At 45.6% G+C, this 21,393-nt stretch overlaps 1 protein-coding gene across 1 annotated transcript in view; it reads left to right on the forward strand.

Moving 5' to 3' along the window:
• LOC309549463 (spermatogenesis-associated protein 7 homolog) overlaps nt 1-21,393 on the forward strand; it is a gene marked incomplete at its 5' end in the record, with an annotated part of 344,986 nt that extends 323,593 nt beyond the window's left edge. Inside the window, one exon of the mRNA XM_082249761.1 lies at nt 21,192-21,393. Within this exon, the coding sequence (XP_082105887.1) occupies nt 21,192-21,338 (147 nt within the window). The 3' untranslated portion in view covers nt 21,339-21,393. The remainder of the gene's footprint in view (nt 1-21,191) is intronic.

A 21,393-nucleotide genomic window follows, 5' to 3' on the forward strand; every position in this document is an offset into this window, starting at 1 on the left:
CTGCACACTCTGTGGCACTGTGATTTTGGCAGCACTGTGATTTTGGCAGCACTGATGGCAGTGTGATTTTGGCAGCACTGTGATGGTAGGCCTGTGGAATATAATCGCCGAATCGATGCATTGCGATGTGACCCTTCGCAATTCTGCATCGATTCGGGGTGACTGCAAAATCGATTAGCTAATGACGTCACTTCCGGGGGTGGGTGGCACTGGCGCTTGATGAGAGTGGCGGTGGCGGCCGGGCTTGTGGAACACGGAGCTCCTCGTGGGAGAGGAGAGCGGAGCCTGCAGAGCAAACTGCCCCCTGACCCACGGACTGCCGCCCCCAATGGACTGGCCGAGGAGGCCCTGCCCGCCCTGCTTTCCGCCTGTACCGTGCATGATATCCGAGCTCCAAATGCCCAACATCATGAGGCTCATCACCCAGGACCTGTCCGAGCCCTACTCCATACACCTACCGCTACTTCTTTCACAACTGGCTGCAGCTCTGCTTCCTGGTAAGTCGCGGCACTAAAGGGCCCAGCATTACTGCTTACCAGGGCCTATTGTACTACAACTAGGGGGGGGGACTACAGAACCCAGCATTCCTCCTTACCAGGGCCTGGTAGAATACAGCTAGGGGCACTACAGATCCCAGCATTCCTCCTTACCAGGGCCTGCTATAATACAACTAGGGGGACTACAGAGCCCAGCATTCCTCCTTACCAGGGCCTGCTATAATACAACTAGGGGGACTACAGAGCCCAGCATTCCTCCTTACCAGAGCCTGCTAATAGCAGGCCCTGGTAAGGAAGAATGCTGGGCTCTGTAGTCCCCCCCCTAGTTGTAGTATAACAGGCCCTGGTAAGGAGGAATGCTGGGCTCTGTAGTGACCCATAGTACAACTAGGGGCACTGCAGAGCTCAGCATTCCCCGTTACAAGAGCCTACAATACTACAACTAGGGGCACTACAGAGCCCAGCATTCCTCCTTACCAGGGCCTGTTATGCTACAACTAGGGGTACTACAGATCCCAGCATTCCTTCTTACCAGGACCTACTGTACTACAACTAGTGGCACTACAGAGCCCAGCATTTCTCCTTACCAGGGCCTGTTATACTATAACTAGGGGTACTACAGATCCCAGCATTCCTTCTTACCAGGACCTACTGTACTACAACTAGGGGCACTACAGAGCCCGGGTAATGAGAGAAACAGAGCCGCTCAGGTGTATCAGTCCGACCTGGTGCTGGTAAGACCCGCCATCCGGATAAGTGCAAAAGAAGTAGTAGAACCGCACCCAGGTAGATGAAAACAATTGGAATACGCGTTAACCTGGATTATCTGTTCCCTGCACTGTCTGTTCACATTTTGATATGAAGAATAAAGTATTCCAATTGTTTTCATCTACCTGGGTGCGGTTCTACTACTTCTTTTGCACTTATCCGGATGGCGGGTCTTACCAGCACCAGGTCGGACTGATACACCTGAGCGGCTCTGTTTCTCTCATTACCCGGGCTCTGTTCACATTTTGATTTGAAGAATAAAGTATTCCAATTGTTTTCATCTACCTGGGTGCGGTTCTACGTCTTGTTTTGCACTACAGAGCCCAGCATTCCTCCTTACCAGGGCCTGTTATACTACAACTAGGGGTACTACAGATCCCAGCATTCCTTCTTACCAGGACCTACTGTACTACAACTAGGGGCACTACAGAGCCCAGCATTCCTCCTTACCAGGGCCTGTTATACTACAACTAGGGGTACTACAGATCCCAGCATTCCTTCTTACCAGGACCTACTGTACTACAACTAGGGGCACTACAGAGCCCAGCATTCCTCCTTACCAGGGCCTGTTATACTACAACTAGGGGTACTACAGATCCCAGCATTCCTTCTTACCAGGACCTACTGTACTACAACTAGGGGCACTACAGAGCCCAGCATTCCTCCTTACCAGGGCCTGTTATACTACAACTAGGGGTACTACAGATCCCAGCATTCCTTCTTACCAGGACCTACTGAACTACAACTAGTGGCACTACAGAGCCCAGCATTTCTCCTTACCAGGGCCTGTTATACTACAACTAGGGGTACTACAGATCCCAGAATTCCTTCTTACCAGGACCTACTGTACTACAACTAGGGGCACTACAGAGCCCAGCATTCCTCCTTACCAGGGCCTGTTATAATACAACTAGGGGTACTACAGAGCCCAGCATTCCTTCTTACCAGGGCCTGCTATAATACAACTAGCGGCACTACAGAGCCCAGCATTCCTCCTTACCAGGGCCTGCTATAATACAACTAGCGGCACTACAGAGCCCAGAATTCCTCCTTACCAGGGCCTGCTATAATACAACTAGGGGGACTACAGAGCCCAGCATCCCTCCTTACCAGAGCCTACTAATAGCAGCCATCCTTCCACAACCTTCCACAATCCTGCCCCATCACTGTGTTACATTAATCCAGCCATCCTTCCACAATCCTGCCCCTAATCAAAGGGTGCCATCAGTGTTGCTGCCCCCAATCATAGTGCTGCAATCCATCCGTTACAATAAAGTTCCCCATCAGCCAGACAAGAGCTTTCTTACAATAGAAGCTGGAAGTGTTTATGTGTGTTTCTGTATGACTCACTCACTGTCTTGTGTCTTCTGGGAGGAGGGGAAGAGATATAGAGGGCGGCAACTTCCTCCTGAGCCAACGTCTCTATAGCAACCAGTACTGTGCCTAAAGCATAGTACTGCCCATGTGCGAGATTTCCTGCTGCATTCTGGGTAGCCAGAATGAACAACAAGCAGGAAGAAGGTCAGGAAGTCTTACACTGCTGTTTCAGACGCCCTTAGTAAAGATGACAACGCACTGGTAGCAGGTTTATAAAGTAAGATTTTCACTAAACAAATACACTGTTCAACTCATAAATATGCAAATTGCGGTTTTGTCAAGCGAGATGTATTAATATTAATGGGCTATTTTTGTTTAAAAAATCATTCTGAGGGTGGAACTCCGCTTTAAGTCGGAGTTCCAGTACGGCTTTCAGAGATACAGTGTGTTCAAAGCGCCAGTAAGCATTGGCTGGCGTCAAGACAGCGTTATCGGGAATTTTTGCTATAAAAGTCCCAGAATTGTACATAGTCGAGCCAAAGGAGTATCCCACTCATTCCCTTCTCCCATCCCCTAAAAATACAATAAAACAACCAAACAAAGATGCTGGAGTTGTCAATGTCTCAGTTCTCACACCTAGGGTCGCAGCTCACATGGGCTGGAGAAGTAACAATGGCAGACCCACATCAGGCCCAATGCCTGGAAAACCTGCTACACATATATATATATATATATATATATATATATATATATATATACACAAGCACTCTTATGAATAAATGTAAACAAATATTTTAGAATGTATTAAAACATGGGCGGTGTCAGTAGAGCAGTGGACATGTCATAAGGGCAGAGGTTGGTGTCAGTAGGGCAGCAGATGATGTCAATCAGTAGAGCAGTGGACAGTGTCAGTAGTTTTTAGTTTTATTTTTCGCAAATATTTTGTGATTATTGTTTACAATATTATAATTTTTTAACAATTTGTTTTTTAGCAGCCCTGTTGGGGGACTCTGGTAAGGTAAAATATATGAGGTCTAAACAGACCTCTGATGTCTCACTGAGGACTGATTCCCCAGTCCCTTTCTCTGCCACCTCAGATGGACTGGACAGTAAATGAATGAGAGATGCTCTGTGCTGGGCAGTTTACTGTTTATTCACAATTTAAACACAGTTTACTATGCTTCAGTTATAAATGAACACAGTGAGTAATCCTTATGCCACACTGCTATGCAGACAGCACAGCCACAGTGGTAACCAAACGTTTCTTTATTGCAGTTAATCAACACAACTACGGTATCTCAAAAAAGTGAGACCATGTAAAGTAGTGAGTGTACAGCTTGTACATTTTCTGTCCCCTCAAAATAACTCAACACACAGCCATTAATGTCTAAACCACTGGCAACAAAAGTGAGTACAGCCCTAAGTGAAAATGTCCAAATTGGTCCCAATTAGTCATTTTCCCTCCCCAGTGTCATGTCACTCGTTAGTGTTACAAGGTCTCAGGTGTGAATATGGAGCAGGTGTGTTAAATTTGGTGTTATCGCTCTCATTCTCTCATACTGGTAACTGGAACTTCGCCATGGCACCTCATGACAAAGAATTCCCTGAGGATCTGAAAAAAAAGAATTGTTGCTCTACATAAAGATAGTCTAGGCTACAAGAAGATTGCCAAGACCCTGAAACTGAGCTGCAGCATGGTGGCCAAGACCATACAGTGGTGTAAAAGGACAGTTTCCACTCAGAACAGGCCCCGCCATGGTTGACCAAAGAAGTTGAGTGCACGTGCTCATCGTCTTATCCAGAGGTTGACTTTGGGAAATAGATTTATGAGTGCTGCCAGCATTGCTGCAGAGGTTGGAGGGGTGGGGGGGGTTAGCCAATCAGTGCTCAGACCATACTCATCACACTGTATCAAATTGGTGTGCATGGCTGTCATCCCAGAAGGAAACCTCTTCTAAAGATGATGCACAAGAAAGCCCGCAAACAGTTTGCTGAAGACAAGCAGACTAAGGACATGGATTACTGGAACCATGTCCTATGGTCTGATGAGACCAAGATAAACGTATTTGGTTCAGATGGTGTCAAGCGTGTGTGGCGACAACCAGGTGAGGAGTACAAAGACAAGTGTGTCTTGCCTACAGTCAAGCATGCTGGTGGGAGTGTCATGGGGAGCTACAGTTCATTGAGGGCACCATGAATACCAACATATACTGTGATATACAGAAGCAGAGCATGATCTCCTCCCTTTGGAGACTGGGCTGCAGGGCAGTATTCCAACATGATAACGACCACAAACACACCTCCAAAAGTACCACTGCCTTGCTAAAGAAGCTGAGGGTAAAGGTGATGGATGAGCATCTGTGGGGCATCCTCAAATGGAAGGTGGAGGGGTGCAAGGTCTCTAACATCCACCAGCTCCGTGATGTTGTCATGGAAAAGTGAAAGAGGACTCCAGTGGCAACCTGCGAAGCTCTGGTGAACTCCATGTCCAAGAGGGTTAAGGCAGTGCTGGAAAATAATGGTGGCCACAAGTAATATTGACACTTTGGGCCCAATTTGGACATTTTCACGTAGGGGTGTACTCGCTTTTGTTGCCAGCGGTTTAGACATTAATGGCTGCATGTTGAGTTATTTTGAGGGTACAGCAAATTTACACTGTTATACAAGCTGTACACTCACTACTTTACATTGTAGCAAAGTGTAATTTCTTCAGTGTTGTCACATGAAAAGATATAATAAAATTTTTACAAAAATGTGAGGGTGTACTCAATTTGTGAGATACTGTAGGTCACCTCCCCATCTCCAGCGTATGATTAAAATGGGAAGGACCAGCAACAGACCCATCATCTCTCTGCTTTCTCCTGCTGTCGATATGTTCCTTGCACATGTTAATGCAGGATACTTGATCAGAAGCTGCTTGGAGAAGGACCTGAATCACTTAATTGCTTCCGCTGTGAGAATGAATTTCTCCAAAGAGCCTGCAGCTGCAGAGGTAATTTATAGCTTTCTTTAGGGCCGGTTTACACCAGGAATCCCATAGGAACACGCTGCTGTTCTGGGTGGTGCGATTTTAGCCAATTCATTCTGTACCAAAAGTAATAGTACATGCACGACTTTTAGATGCTCAATGAAACCACATCCCATGGTGCTTTTTTGCGGGCAAATGCACTCCATTTGCGACCTGTGCCTGGGATGTCATTAACTTAATATTGACAACCGCTGCAAATCGCAACTGCTGTGCGTTTTGAAAGCGGTGTGGGAAACAAGCACAAAACGCGAGTTTCCCACATGGCATTCTGGTGTGAAATGGCCCTAAAAGTGTATTTACCACTTGCTGCATTTTTAAATACTTGTCTACATCCTAGCCAAGAGTTCACCTTAAAGCAGACTTTCACCTACAAATAGCCATAGTTTCTTCTACTTCCTCCCAGATCCTTCGTACACAATTGTAAGAAAAAAAAATGAACATAAAAATACTATTTTTTATTTTGTACATGGGTGCACTTCCTGAATCTATGTGAGGATGGCGTGTCCACTCCTGGCATATCTTCATCACATCCCAGGAGGCAGTGTTGGAATGTTTTAGCGCGAGTCTCTAAGTACTGCCCGTCTGCGCATCCTTGGGGGTTGAGCTTATGCAGACAAGTCACGGTTCTCTGCCAGGTCCCTGCGGCATGTCTGCACATTATAAGATGACATTGCTGGAGCAAGGTGATGAAGAACTTTGGGTTTGAAAGGATGACAACACTAGACTCCATTGACAATTTTTTTTTTTATATACATACAGGTACAGATATTTTGGACTAGAAATAGTGAACCTGACCTAAAAGAGAAGTTTGGGGGTTTAAAAAAAAATAAAAACCTCCTAACCTAGATGGCTGCAGCACCGATCCCAGCTGCAGCTGTCCCCCACTGGCTGTAGTATACACTGAAAACTGAGTGATCAAAAGCAGCTGATCTCTCAGCAGGCAGTATTCAGTCTGCAGAGAGCTGGTGACTGTCGCTCATCGGCTCTCTGCTCTGCCCTCCAGCGCTCGCTAGAGAGCCAGGGCTGTGGAGGGGGAGGGAAAGGCTGACTCAGGATTTCAGTGGCTTGCTGAGAGGCTGAGCCAGCTGCCAGTCCTCCGACTGTAAACTCAGACTTTAGCCACACTGTCGGCTGCAAATGGGTCACAGGTGTGCCAAATTAACTGCACTGTGATCTACAGGAGAAGTAGGGCCAAAAAAAAACTTTGGCCATGCTTCTCCTTTAAAGTGACCTTGTGAGAACATAAACATGGGAACTGTCACTTACTTCTAACTTGTTTTTAAAGGAGGTTGTTGGGCTGTCATCCTCATACTTGTCATCATTATATACTATGTTACTGATTTGGGACAGGCATGCAACCAGTGAAGCCAGAACCATCAACTCCTATCCAGAATGCTTATTTCATTTCAGCGACAGTAGATGGAAAAGCCAGGCCTCCAATGACAGCTTCCATCTTCTGATCCTCATTCCTTGCATGTTCATTGTGTCGCATTACAGCTGTTAGTCCTCAGAGAATATTGGCAGGTAATTACTACTAGTAGGTCACTTGTGATGTTAGCGGACATACACCGTGCCTAATTATTTGTTAAACAGTAATTATTTCCTGAATTAATGTAATTGTCTAAGGCAATTGTGATTATTAATGGAGTTCAGGTGGTAATACTACAACATACAAAGACATTTTAGACAATTATGCACCTGTACAAAGCTCTGACCCCACGGGACAGTCTTGATTAATCGGGATTGGGATGAATTGGGCACTGATTGCAAACTAGGTCTTTTCTAATACCTGTCCTGGCCAAAGCTCTTTCAGCTGAATAGGCCCCAATTCCCCTAGACACACTCCAAAATCTTGTGGAAAGCCTTCCCAGAAAGGTGGAGGCTGTTACAGCTGTAAAGAGGGAGCAACTCCATAATAAAGCATATGGTTTGGAATGCAATGTCCAACCGCCTCATACAGATGTGATGCCACTTGCTGGGAATTTGGATTTTTAAAATACCTGTCTTCTGATGATCTTTTCTATGTCCCTTCTGCAGCAGCTGAAAGCCAACTTCTCCTCCTCTCCCTTCCACCGGAATGCAGCTACTGCAGAAGGAACATCCAGAGATTGGTTCCAGTAAATGCCTCCCTAGTTGCCTATCCTGTCCTTGTTCCTTTTTTTTCTGCTGTGAACCCTCCATGTGCTCCCCTTTTACCAAAGCCCCCCAACAGGGCTCCTAAAAAATTGCAAAAAAGAATAAAAAAAATATTGTAAAAATTAGTAAGAATAAAAACTACTAACATCATCCACAACTGACACCAATGTCCGCCCTATTGCCTCCATGCACTGCTCTACTGACACCAATGTCTGCCCTACTGACACTGTCCACACACCGTTCACTGCCCCTACTGACACTGTCCACACACCATTCACTGCCACTGTCCACATGCCGCTCACTGCCCCTACTGCCACTGTCCACACGCCGCTCACTGCCCTACTGCCACTGTCCACACGCCGCTCAATGCCCTACTGCCACTGTCCACACGCCGTTCACTGCCCTACTGACACTGTCCACACACCGCTCACTGCCCTACTTCCACTGTCCACACGCCATTCACTGCCCCTACTGCCACTGTCCACACGCCGCTCACTGCCCTACTGCCACTGTCCACACGCCATTCACTGCCCTACTGCCACTGTCCACACACTGTTTACTGCCCTATTGCCACTGTCCACACACCCTTCACTGCCCTACTGCCACTGTCCACATATTGTTTACTGCCCGAATGACACTGTCCACATACTGTTCACTGCGCTACTGACACTGTCCACACACCATTCACTGCCCTATTGCCACTGTCCACACACCCTTCACTGCCCTACTGCCACTGTCCACATACTGTTTACTGCCCTACTGCCACTATCCACACACCCTTCACTGCCCTACTGACACTGTTCACACACCGTTCACTCCCCTACTGCCACTGTCCACACACCGTTCACTGCTCGACTACCACTGTCCACACACCGTTCACTGCCCTACTGCCACTGTCCACACACCGTTCACTGCTCGACTACCACTGTCCACACACCGTTCACTGCTCTACTGACACTATCCACTGTGATCCTTTGATTTCTTTCATGTTGTTCAGGTAGATCTCCACCTCCCCAAGGTTGCCTACCGCTGGTCTTCTCACTCTTGCCACTGGTCTCAAGAAAATGAATAGGCTACATTGTCAGTAAATTCATTGGTCTCTAGTGAGTGGATCGACTGCACTGTCAGTGGTGACAGTGGTCTCTAATGAATCGATAAGCTACATTCTCAGTGATGACACAGGGTTCTAGTGAATGGATAGGCTGCATTATCAGTGATGTCGCTGGTATCTAGCAGTTGGATAGGCTGCGTATTCAATGATGATTCTGGTTTGTAGTAAATGAATATGCCTGTATTAAAGACAGCTGATTGCAAGATTACACCATCCCATAAAAAGTAATTTGTGGCTAGACTCTATGTTCATTTCAACAGAATTTTATGTACTGTCAAAAACCAATATGCATAATTCAACTTATTTCCCAGGATATTTTAATTAAAAGAAATTAGCACATTTTACCCTTTACACCACAATCTGTCTCTAGCAGGACTCTTGGAGAGGATTAACTGATCTATCATTTATGGAGCTCAGCGTGATTTTCAGCTAATAATGTTCACGGGAACTACATTTGTACAGCAAGTTAGGATCTATATCCTAGAGATTTGTAAGCAACCGACTGTGTGATTTTCACTGTTGAATCAACAACATAAAACATAATTTGCTGTAGGGGGTGAGGACAGCGTCGTGTGTGTTTGACCCAGGACACCGCACTAGTGAAATTTTTATATCAGCGTTCCTCTATAGGGAGTTATTTTCCTACTGATATAAATTAATTAGCAATCCTACTTTTCGCTAGGCAAGCCAAATGAAACCTTAATAAATACGAGAAGCTGGATCGCTTTGTAAATGACATGCCATCATGAACTGATTGGGTACCTACAGAAAATATCAGTTGATCTTCCCAGAAATCCACTGAGTTTCTCTGCCACTCCAAAATCCAAAGTAGTGTTTTCAGGCTTAAAACGTAAATTAATAGTGTTGCGCAAAAATAAAAATCTATGAAATATATAGTGGTGTGAAATAAATAAATATAAATGTGAAATTCATGTGGGTCTCAGCCCTTAAGATGCGGTAATATAGCTAGTAACATAGAACACTACATCATTTATGGAATCCAATGCTGAGAAATTCATAAATTTCACATTTATATTTATTTATTTCACACCACTATATATTTCATAGATTTTTATTTTTGCGCAACACTATTAATTTATACGTTTTTGGCATTTTACACTTTCTGAGAAGTGGAGTGTTTTGCTGCAATATAAAAATCGTAGATAGGGAGGTTGCTCGCAGGATACCTTGTTAGTGTTTTAAGGCTTGCCCACTTGTTCCCTGCTGGACTACAGAACTCCGCCTATCTCCCACCCCTCTTTGTGCCTCTCCACATGCATAAAATGAACGATTTTTTCACAGCAAAACAGTGCTTGCCTTGACTCCTAAGAGCCTGTCTACACATTTTATATAGGGAAAGGGCTCTTGGGAGATGTAGTTCTGAGAGTGTGTCTACTTTAACCACTTGCCGACCGCCGCACGACTATTTACTGCGGCGGTCAGCCCCTCACAGGCAGAGTGACATAGGTCTACGTCGCTAGCCTGTGAGGGTCTAGGAAGCAAACGCGCGCCCCCGGAGGCGCGCTCCCGCTCCCGAGTGGTCACAGACCCCCCCGCGCGTGTGACCGGCGGACCCGATCGTCCGCCGGTCACTCGCGATCGTCGGTGGAAAGGGAGAAAGTCAGGCGGCTAGTGTAAACAAGCCGTCTGTCATTCTCCCCGGTGTATGAATGGTGATCATACGGTTCTACTATGTAGAACCGTTGATCACTGTTCATAGATCTGAAGCCACAGCCAATCACAGTTAGAATCACGCCCCTAGGGACACACATAGCCCTTCCCTCTCAAAAAAAGTTAACTCCTTCACTGCCAGTGTAATTTTACAGTAACAGTGCATATTTATAGCCCTGATTACTGTAGAAATGTCACTGGTACCCCCAAAGGTGTCAAAAATGTCAGTCAAGGGTCCGATCTGTCCGCCGCAATGTCGCAGTACCGCAAAAAAAATCGCAGATCGCCGCCATTACGCGTTAAAAAAAAAACAACAAAAATGACAAAAATCTTTCCCTTTGTTAGTAAACGCGATAACTTTTGCGCAAACCAATCAAAATACGCTTTTTGCAATTTTTTTTTTACCAAACATATGTAGCATAAAACAAATTGGCCGAAAATGTTAAAAAATTTTGATTTTTACATTTTTTGGGGGGGAATTTCATATAAAAAAATGTGAAAAATATTGTTATTTTTGCAAAATTGTCGCTCTTTTTTTGTTTATAGCGCATGATCAAAAAATCGCACAGGTGATGAAATACCACCAAAAGAAAGCTCTGTTTGTGGGAAAAAAAGGATGTCAAATTCGTTTGGGTACAGCGTCGCACGACCTTGGCCTTGTCTGTTAAAGTCACGCAGTGCCGAATCGCAAAATAGGCCCTGGTCAGGAAGGGGGTAAAATCTTTCGGGGCTTAAGTGGTTAATAGGAACTGATCTCCCAGCAGCTGCCTCTGCATGAATTTGCAGAGCTCCGTGATGTCAGAGAGTATTAAAATCTGTTTCTTGCTACAGGAACAAGGTAAAACGGAAAACATGCTTTAAGAACATGCTTTACAGATGGTAGATTTGGAATACATTTGGTCATGCCTATACAAATCCTCAAAGGTTTTATAAAGGCAGCTCCTGATTATTATATTTTCTTGAGCACCTAAGAAAACCTTTTACACAAATGGATTTATAACAATCTTTCTGCCTGGAAAAGTTGAGGTTTGTGTTTCATAAGGAGCGGGTAAAGCTTATACAACGAACCCACAATTCTTCAATATTTGGGAAAGCTTTGCTGGCACATTCTGAGTGCCAAACTCAAACTTATCAACCAATAAGGTCCAGATGCTGCTTAAAAATGGCACAGGGATGTTCAAGGGAACATGGTGACTTAAGTCATCTTTTATGGAGATGTCTGAAATTACACCTATATTGGAGGGAAGTCATTAATACTCTTTCCAGAGTATTCCAAGTTGATATTAATACAGATCCCAAACTGTCTCTTGGGTATTGTGGAAGATGTTACTAAACAATCCATAGCCAGGGCCCTATTTCAGGCTCGTAAATTGATTCTGGACACTGTAAGGCGACTGACCCTCACTCGTGGAAGGAGTGGGTAGCACAAATGGGTAACACACTACGCCTAGAAAAGTACATTGTCCAACACAGAGGGTGCCCAGGTAAATATCAAACGGTATGGTCTCCCTGGCTGTGGATAGTTTGTTCCTGTTGATTTAATGTAGGATAGAATTTTGTGATTGCATTTGTACCTTGTGTAATTGTCTAGAGGAAAAGAGATTTCATCTCCAAATAGGGAAAGGTTTCTTCACAGTAAGAGCTGTAAAAATGTGGAATTGACTCCCTCAAAGAGGTGATTCTGGCCAGCTTAGTAGATTCCTCTAAACAAAAAGGCCTAGATTCTTTCCTGGGTGTACATAATATAACTGGGTACTAACATTTATAGATAAAGTTAATCCAGGGAATATCCGATTGCCTCTCGGGGGATCAGGAAGGAATTTTTACCCCTGCTGTGGCAAGTTGGATCATACTTTGCTGGGGTTTTTCACCTTCCTCTGGATCAACTGCAGGTATATGTTTGGGTATATGGGATTGTGTGGTTGTTTTTTTTTTTATTGGTTGAACTAGATGGACTTTTTTCAACCTGAATAACTATGTAACTATATTCTGGTATAGACAGTATGATTGGAGTTAGTACTATACAGTAATGACAGGATGCGTTGCTGTGAGGATGGTCTTGAAACTTTGTAATGATGTGACAAGACTGAAATTTGGATATGCCTTATAGTAATGTATGTTGTAATTTCTCTGGACTGAACAGATGTTTGTATTTTGCTTTATGTTCCCCATAAACTTCTTTTTGAGATAAAAAAAAATGCCACAGGGACAGTGGCTTTTTGTCCCAGTGCCATTTTAAAATGCTTAGCAGCTCCTGTAGGTCCATTGGCACTAGTGCTGGAAGTGGCAGCTGTCAGTGACAGCCAGGAATCTGTGCAAAGCCCAGTATGGCTGGGTTCACACTTGTGCCATGCAGGAACCAGCACAATTGCATGTCACTCGCAGGCTGTTCACACTGCCCTCTGCCAACCATTGCGAGTGTCAATGTAAAGTTAATGACACCCTCAGATTGGTTCGCAGATCGTGCGAACTGTGAAATGGTACAGGAATCGGAGCGCATAAGTGTGTACACCCATGCGATCCAATTCCAGTGCGGACCAAAAAAAGGGGTCCTGTACCATTTTGGGCTGAATGCGATGCGAATACATCCATACAAACTGTATTTGGGCTGATTGCGGTGCAAATCACATGCAATGTCTGTGTTTGCGCCAGTGTAAACCCAGTCTAAAGAAATTATCACATCCAGGCTTCTTCTTTTGCTGTACAGTGCTCAATAGGAGTGCCTGCGATAGATCACTGTAAACACAATGCTTCATATTAGCTTCTGCAGCTCTGTCCAGGCTCTCCCAGTAGCAGCCAGAATTAAATTACTATTAGACTTTACTCATGAGGGCAGCATGAGTGAGAAACTAACTGCATGCACACAGTGTTTGTGCAATCAGGCACAGCCAGATTTCTACCCTGTGTATACAAAAGGCCGGCGCAGCCGCTGTTAGAATGTAACTGTTTACCAGCCAAAAGGTTGCGTGCCTTTAGACTAGATGATAATTTGGTCTTGCCATTTAGTCATTCTTCTCAGCAACCACAAAGGATGCCAATCCACTGTGAATAGGATAGTTTGTTCCACATTTCTGTACTGTGAAGACATTTTAGCAATGGCAGCCTGTCCATTGGGGGGCGCAGCCCCCCCCCCCCATCCATCCATGCATCCGGCCCCCTAATCTACATGCAGGGCGCCAGACGCATGGATTCTTTTTTTTTTTTTAAGCACCTAATTAAAGGCAGAGGCTCTAATAGGCTTCAAAAAAGGGTGGGCTCGGGGCGCAGAGCACTGCGCCCTGAGCCCATCCAGTTGTGTGACAATAGCAAATGAATATTCGCTATTGCCACACTGCTTCTCCTCCTGGCCAATCAAGAAGCGGGTCCTGAGACCTGTTTCCTAATTGGCTGAAAGGAGAAGGCATGCTATTGGCCAAGAAGGGGGGGAGGAGACGGCCGCCAAGAAGGGACATGAAGGAGCCTGAGGGGGAAGCCACCGCCGCCTGTCATTTCGGAGGAACAAGGTAAGTGAACTGGCGGGCAGGCGGGCTGGGGGGAGAGATATGGTGGCGCAGGCTGGAGTGATATGGGGGGGGGGGGGCGGCAGGTCCGTCTGCCGCCCCCCGACTGATGGAGCACCAGCCGCCACTGCATTGCAAGATAAGAGCATGCCTGCACGCTAAACCTAAATCTGAACACGCAAACAGCTCACAACACTAATATCTGTGCAGGAGTGGTTTTACCTGCCAAAGGAATCAAACTGAACTCTCAATCCAGTTCTGAGATTTACACAGCTTTGCCACACCGTGCAGCATTGACCTGATTTTTTTCTGCTGCAGTAAAGTAACACCACAAGTCTTGTCGCTCCCCAGGCTGTGACTGGACAGTGAAAGGAGAAGCAGCAGACTAATAAGCGCATCTCTGTCATCTTGTACTTTTCTCCATATCAGCATTCTCCTTGCACTTCGCCACAACTAACGGGCTGTTAGTGCTGCTTCTCCCTCCTCTAATCTGCATTTTCCTGCACTGCAAGAGGCTGATACAAAAAAAAAAAAATCAGGTACAACTTTTTGCGTTTAAAACAAATACATTTAACAATGTATTTAGGAATAGAAAGCTAAATTAATTTTTGTCTTTTATATCTGCCTGGACATCGGCTTTAAACAGGCACCAAGGGTACTGCCTGTACAACCAATAATCATAACATCAGTGAGCCAACAACTTATTGTCAAACCACATTCTCCTAGAGGTGCCTTCCATTTACTAAATCACCCACAAGGTAAAACTTTCCCTCTGCCCTAAGGAAATATCTCTCCAAATATCCAGCTGTCTACACATCAGTGCCAGCATCAAACACTTTGATATGGGAGATTAGGCTCAGATCACTCAGCCATAACATTATTATTTTCAGCAATAAGAGCTGAAGGCAATGGCCACAAGGCTGAAATCGACTGCTGTGCCAAATCACACACATTATAGCTTAGTAAACTCAATCTCCTTATCGGTTTCAGGAATAATGAAAAATAAATTAACTGCTTTTCTATACATTATGCCTGGCTGGTAACTATAAATTTCCATATAGGTTTCCTGGTAATAAACAATGAATTTGATTGGTTAAAAAATGAAAGGTGTATTCAACGCGCATATATAGATATCAAAGTACAACTAAAGGCAAAACTTTGTATTTAGTCTTGGATAGAGTGCAGAGGGATTAGAACCCCTGTCTGGTTTTTATTACTCTCTGTGTCTCTGTTAGAGAGATTGGCCCTCTGGATTTGTCCTGTTTACTGTTATTACCAAGAGTGAAAAGAAATCTCAATTTCTGGCTTATCAGCAGCAAGGAAGAAAATCAATTCCCCTACAGATGTCTGTCTGGGTGCATACACCAAATTTCAATGAAACATTTCTTACAGGTTCTCACCATGCTCCTGGCTATACTCCTGCAGCGCTTACTCCCAAAGGAGCTGCTGGAAATTTGCCAGGTTCTTTCCCAGTGGATTACCCTGCAGTCAGACACACTGGGGTTGGTTTACTAAAACTGGAGAGTGCAAAATCTGGTGCAACTCTGCATAGAAACCAATCAGCTTCCAGGATTTTTTTTTATGTCAAAGCTTAACCGCTTGCCAACTGTGTACACACGGTGGCAAGGCAGCTCCCCTGCGTAGGATCATGTACTTAGTACGAGATCCTGCACCTTCGGGTTTGGGGCACATGTGCCGCCGGCCGCCCGCTCCCACTGTGATTAGACACAGCAGGAGATGATTGGCGGGTACGGCGGACTCGATGTCCACCAGCAACCGCTGATGCTTCGGTACAGTGACAGAACAGCAACGATCCATGCCTTCCCCTAGTACAAGCAACTCCCCCACAGTACTAAAGCACATGTCAGGCACACAATTAACCCTTTGATTGCCCCGAATGTTAACCCTTCCCTGCCAGTGTCATTAGTACAGTGACAGTGCATATTTTTTTTTTTAGCATTGATCACTGTATTAGTGTCACTGGTCCCCAAAGAAGTATCAGTTAGTGTCCTGCCTGATGCAATATAGCAGTCCCGCTATAAGTCGCTGATCGCCGCCATTACTAGTAAAAATAAAAAAAATAAAAAATCTTGTACAGTTTGTAGACGTGATAACTTTTGCGCAAACCAATGAATATACTCTTATTGGGATTTTTTTTTGTACCAAAAATATGTAGCAGAATACAAATTGGCCTAAACTGATGAAGAATTGGATTTTTTGCATTTTTTACATTAGATTTGTTTTATAGTAGAAAGTAAAAAATATTTTTTTTTTTCAAAATTGTCGGAATTTTTTTGTTTATATCACAAAAAATTATAAACCGCAGAGGTGATCAAATAGCAGGAAAAGAAATCTCTATTTGTGGGAAAAAAAGGACATACATTTTATTTAGGTACAGCATTGCACAATCGCGCAATTTTCAGTTAAAGTAATGCAGTGCCGTATCGCAAAAAATGGACTGGTCATGAAGGGGGTAAACCTGGCGAAGCTGACGTTAAGGTAGTTTTAAAGCCTTAAGGTTTTTCACCTGACTGCTTTCTATGCAGTCAGGTGAAAATCCTTCTGTGCTTCAGCTCCCCGACCCCCCTTTTTCTTACCTGAGCCTGATCCGATTTAGCAATGTGCATGACAGCAGAGGCTCCTGCCGCTGTCTCTCTCCTCATTGGGCAGCTTGAAAGTCAATCAAATGCTGTGACTTGGGAGCAGGGGGCTGGGCCAAGTCCTGCTGCCTGTGTCGGGAGCAAGCATGCACTGGTGCCCCCATAGAAAGCAGCCCCGCGGGCACCCACCATACAGGAGGGGCCAGGAGTGCCAGCGGGGGACCACAGAAGAGGAGAATAGGAGCTGCTCTATGCAAAAGCATTGCACAGAGCAGGTAACCATAGGCATGTTTATTTTAATTAAAAAAAAAAAAGGTTTAGAATCACTTTAATTGAACAAGCTGAAGTTAGAAGCTGATTGGCTGCCACACACAGCTGCACCAGATTTTGCATACTCCAGTTTTGGTAAATCAACCCCACAATCACAGTCACTCTTTACCTCCAATCCCAATCTATAACCAGTCTAGGGGTGTTCTTTTTTTGGAGTAAATGGGATAGTGTTGAGGAAATTAAGTGGGATACTCCAAAAACAGAACTATACTATATTTACCAAAAGTATGGGGACGCCTGCCTTTACACACACATAAACTTTAATGGCATCCCAGTCTTAAGCCCCGTACACACGCAACGATAATCGGCCGACTTTTGTCCAGTGTTGTTGTGTTAGTTGAAATGTGCTCTAGACTGCACACAAATTTCCTCAGCCAACAAAAATCTACTTCAGAAGTGATGTCATGTGATGGTTTACTTTCCGTGTGTTTTTTCTTCTCTGAGCATGCCCAGTCTTGCTCATCAGATTTTTATCTGCCGAAATCTGTACTGATTGACGGAAAATCGGCCATTGTGGTGACGGCCAACAAAAATTTTATAGCCTGCACACCAGATTTTTTTCGGCCGAAAAGTCGGAGTCGGTTGTCGGAAGCATCATACTAACAAGCCGACAATCGGCCGATCGGACGTTGGCCGAAAATTCACGGCCAACTATCGACGCGTGTGTACGGGGGCATACGTCTATAGGGCTCAATATTGAGTTGGCCCACCCTTTCCAGCTATAATAGCTTCAACTATTCTAGAAAGGCTGTCCACAAGGTTAAAGAGTGTGTCTATGGGAATGTTTGACCATTCTTTCAGAAGCGCATTTGTGAGGTCAGGCACTGACGTGGACAAGAAGGCCTGGCTCACAGTCTCCACTGTAATTCATCCCAAAGGTTTTTGAGGTCAGGACTCTGTGCAGGCCAGTCATGTTCCTCCATCCCAAACTTGCTCAGTCATGTCTTTATGGACCTTGCTTTGTGCACTGGTCCAAATATTTTGGTGGAAGGGGGATTATGGTGTGGGGTTGTTTTTCAGGGGTTGGGCTTGGCCTCCTAGTTCCAGTGAACAGAACTCTTAAGGCGTCAGCATACCAAGACATTTTGGACAATTTCATGCTCCCAACTTTGTGGGAACAGTTTGGGGATGGCCCCTTCCTGTTGCAACATTACTGCGCACCAGTGCACAAACAAGATGTTACACCCTGAAGATGTCCAGGGGCAGTTGGTTGCCTCCTTCCAAGCAACACCTTTCTCCAGTAATACCAAACTAGATAGATCTTCAGCAGACAGCCCCTCAGTCAGCTCTTTGTAGCTTTAGCAACCAGGCCCTCAGTTACCCCACCTGAGGCCTCATAAACAGCTAGTACATGGCAGAGCTGCCCTGGAGGGCTGGACTGATCCTTTGTAGGAAAAGACATGGAAGATTAGTGTTTTAGAGCAGCTTTTTTTTTTTTTCAACAAGGTTTCTTCAGGGGTGCTTTGGCAAAATGCCTAAAAATTGCCCAAAAATTGTATAAAAGCCAGTGGATGGATCAAGCCTGCCTTATAGTTACACAAAGCCACAGGTTTTCATTATGCATCACTACAACCTACAAGCCCTGGCATCCCAAAAACCAGTGACATCATCAGTTGATAAGGAGGATGTCGGTCACCTGCACAGAATCATTGTGTGACCCTCCCCTGCCCCTCTCTGCGAGCACTGGGTCACATTAGTTGAGTGATGGAGAAACTGAACACTGTGTGCAAAAGTGTTTTCATTGGAAGAATAAATCACCTCTAACATTGGGTGTCCTACATTTGTGAAAGTTGCTGCATTATGTAAAACTATTAGAAACATTTTTAAAATTTTAGAATAGGTTGCCTCGCGCTAGTCCATCATTTTAATGGGTGCTTTGAGATTACCCTTAACTTTAAAGGGTGCTTTGACTGAAAAAAGTTTGAGAAACACTGTTTTAGAGGAGTTATACAGACTACCAGCAGCCTTCACGGTGGTGGGGGGGGGGGGGGGGCATGGGGGCAAGTCCAGTCAAGTGGCCCATTGAGCCACCAAATTAGCTCACCATCCATCTGCACCACATTGCCCAAACAGCAGAGAGAGTGATGGAGACTGCTCCACATTGCCCGTACAGAGAGAGAGAGAGGGGAGGGGGGGAGACTGCTCCACATTGCCCGTACAGAGAGAGAGAGAGGGGAGGGGGGGAGACTGCTCCACATTGCCCACAGAGAGAAAGAGAGACTGCTCCACATTGCCCACAGAGAGAGAGAGAGAGACCACTTCACACTGCCTGCAGAGCGAGAGGGAGAGACCACTTCACACTAACAACAAAGAAAATGGCCTCTGCCCCCACCTATAACTGGCCTTCATAGCAAAGAACACATGGAAGGGCAAATCAGATGAAACAAACAAAAATAGACCACTTCACACTGCCCTCACAGAGAGAGAGTGAGAGAGTGAGACCGCACCACATTGCCTGCACAAGGAGAGCGAGTGCTCCACATTGCCCACACAGAGAGACCATTCCACATTGCCTGCAGAGAGAGAGACGGCAATGTGGAGCGGTTTCTCTCTCTGTGCGGGCAATGTGGAGGGGTCTCTCTCTGTGCGGGCAATGTGGAGGGGTCTCTCTCTGTGCGGGCAATGTGGAGGGGTCTCTCTCTCTGTGCGGGCAATGTGGAGCGGTTTCTCTCTCTGCGCGGGCAATGTGGAGCAGGCTCTCTCTCTCTGTGCGGGCAATGTGGAGCGGTCTCTTGCTCTCTGTGCGGGCAATGTGGAGGGGTCTCTCTCTCTCTGTGCGGGCAATGTGGAGGGGGTCACCCTCTGTGCGGGCAATGTGGAGGGGTCTCTCTCTGTGCGGGCAATGTGGAGGGGTCTCTCTCTCTGTGCGGGCAATGTGGAGCGGTTTCTCTCTCTGCGCGGGCAATGTGGAGCAGGCTCTCTCTCTCTGTGCGGGCAATGTGGAGCGGTCTCTTGCTCTCTGTGCGGGCAATGTGGAGGGGTCTCTCTCTCTCTGTGCGGGCAATGTGGAGGGATCTCTCTCTCTCTCTGTGCGGGCAATGTGGAGGGGGTCACCCTCTGTGCGGGCAGTGAGAAGCGGTCACCCACTGTGCGGGCAGTGAGAAGCGGTCACCCTCTGTGCGGGCAGTGAGAAGCGGTCACCCTCTGTGGGGGCTTTTCTCAGCGGGGCAATCCTTGACAATCCTCTCTCTGTTTGGGCAATCATATGGAGCAGTCTCTCAGAGACAGTGAGCCTGCCCCTTCCCCACACCCAGTACACAGACCAAAGAGAGTGGCAAGAAGATGAAGGCAAAAGACTGTGCTGTCACTGCCACCACACTAATTGCTACCTGTGGAGTCTGAACCTTCTCTGGCGAGTGAGCACCACACCACTGGGCAAGCCAAGCAAACAGGGTAGCCGAGGGTCACAGTTAGTGCAGCAGGCTAAACATGCAAGTCCTAATGTCTCCCTGGGCATGACCACCAGGTTCCCCAGGCTGCAGGCTCCTCCTGTGTCAATTACGGGTAGTGAGAAAAGCCCATGCCGATGCACCGGCCCAAAGGGCCAGAATAAGGGCATCATGGGCCTGGTGCTGCAGTGGCAGTGACATGATGTACAGTAAGTACTGTCATATCCCAGCTCTTCTCTTACTGGCCACCCTTCTGTTTTTCCAGGAGTGTGTGCTGGCTTATGCCCAGACTTGATCGCAGTGGCACAGGTGTAATGCCAGGGAAGCCTGGCATCAGATTTACCAAGCTTCTGTAAGAGCCGGATTAAAAACGCATCAAAAATGCACTGGAGCACATCAAAAACGCGCCTGCAGAAAAGGATCTGGAAAGCATCCGGACTGTGTTTTTATGGTGTGAACTGGCCCTTAGATTTACCTTCTACTATGTGGTGCAAGGGCCCGCCTGTTTGCATACAAATTGAAAGTGTTTAGGTTTGACCTCATATTATATGGTTTTGGGAAATCTAAAAAGGAAAAATGTACAAGAAAATCATACTGTAGGGCCAGCCTAAGATGACTGGATTGTCACTTTGTTGGGTACTTGACCTTGGAATTTTTTTTTCCACGTTGTAAAATACCCAAAACATTTTTTGGGGGGAAAAAAAAAAAATACAACCGGTCATTAGATTTTTACCGAATACATTTTTTCTCAAGTGCACATACAAGCTACAATTTTATCATTTTTGCATTAAATTACTTAATATGTTAAAGAATACCCGTCTCATTTATCATACTTTTCTTGCAGGTGACAAAGAAGATTTTAGTGCAAGACCTGAAAGAAGAGTTACAGCAGCCAGAAAAGTTAGATTTTTCCATCAGCTACATTGGGACTCTGTACAGTTCAGGAAATGTCCCTCTGCAAGGAAGACTCTCCCATCTCTTACATACATAAGACATTCTCTGTTACATGAGAAGTGCACCCTAAAATCTGTAACTTTGGGTCACCT

Source organism: Pelophylax lessonae (genome assembly GCF_965119305.1).
Source record: "Pelophylax lessonae genome assembly, chromosome: 3".
In the NCBI taxonomy this organism is placed as follows: Eukaryota; Metazoa; Chordata; class Amphibia; order Anura; family Ranidae; genus Pelophylax; species Pelophylax lessonae.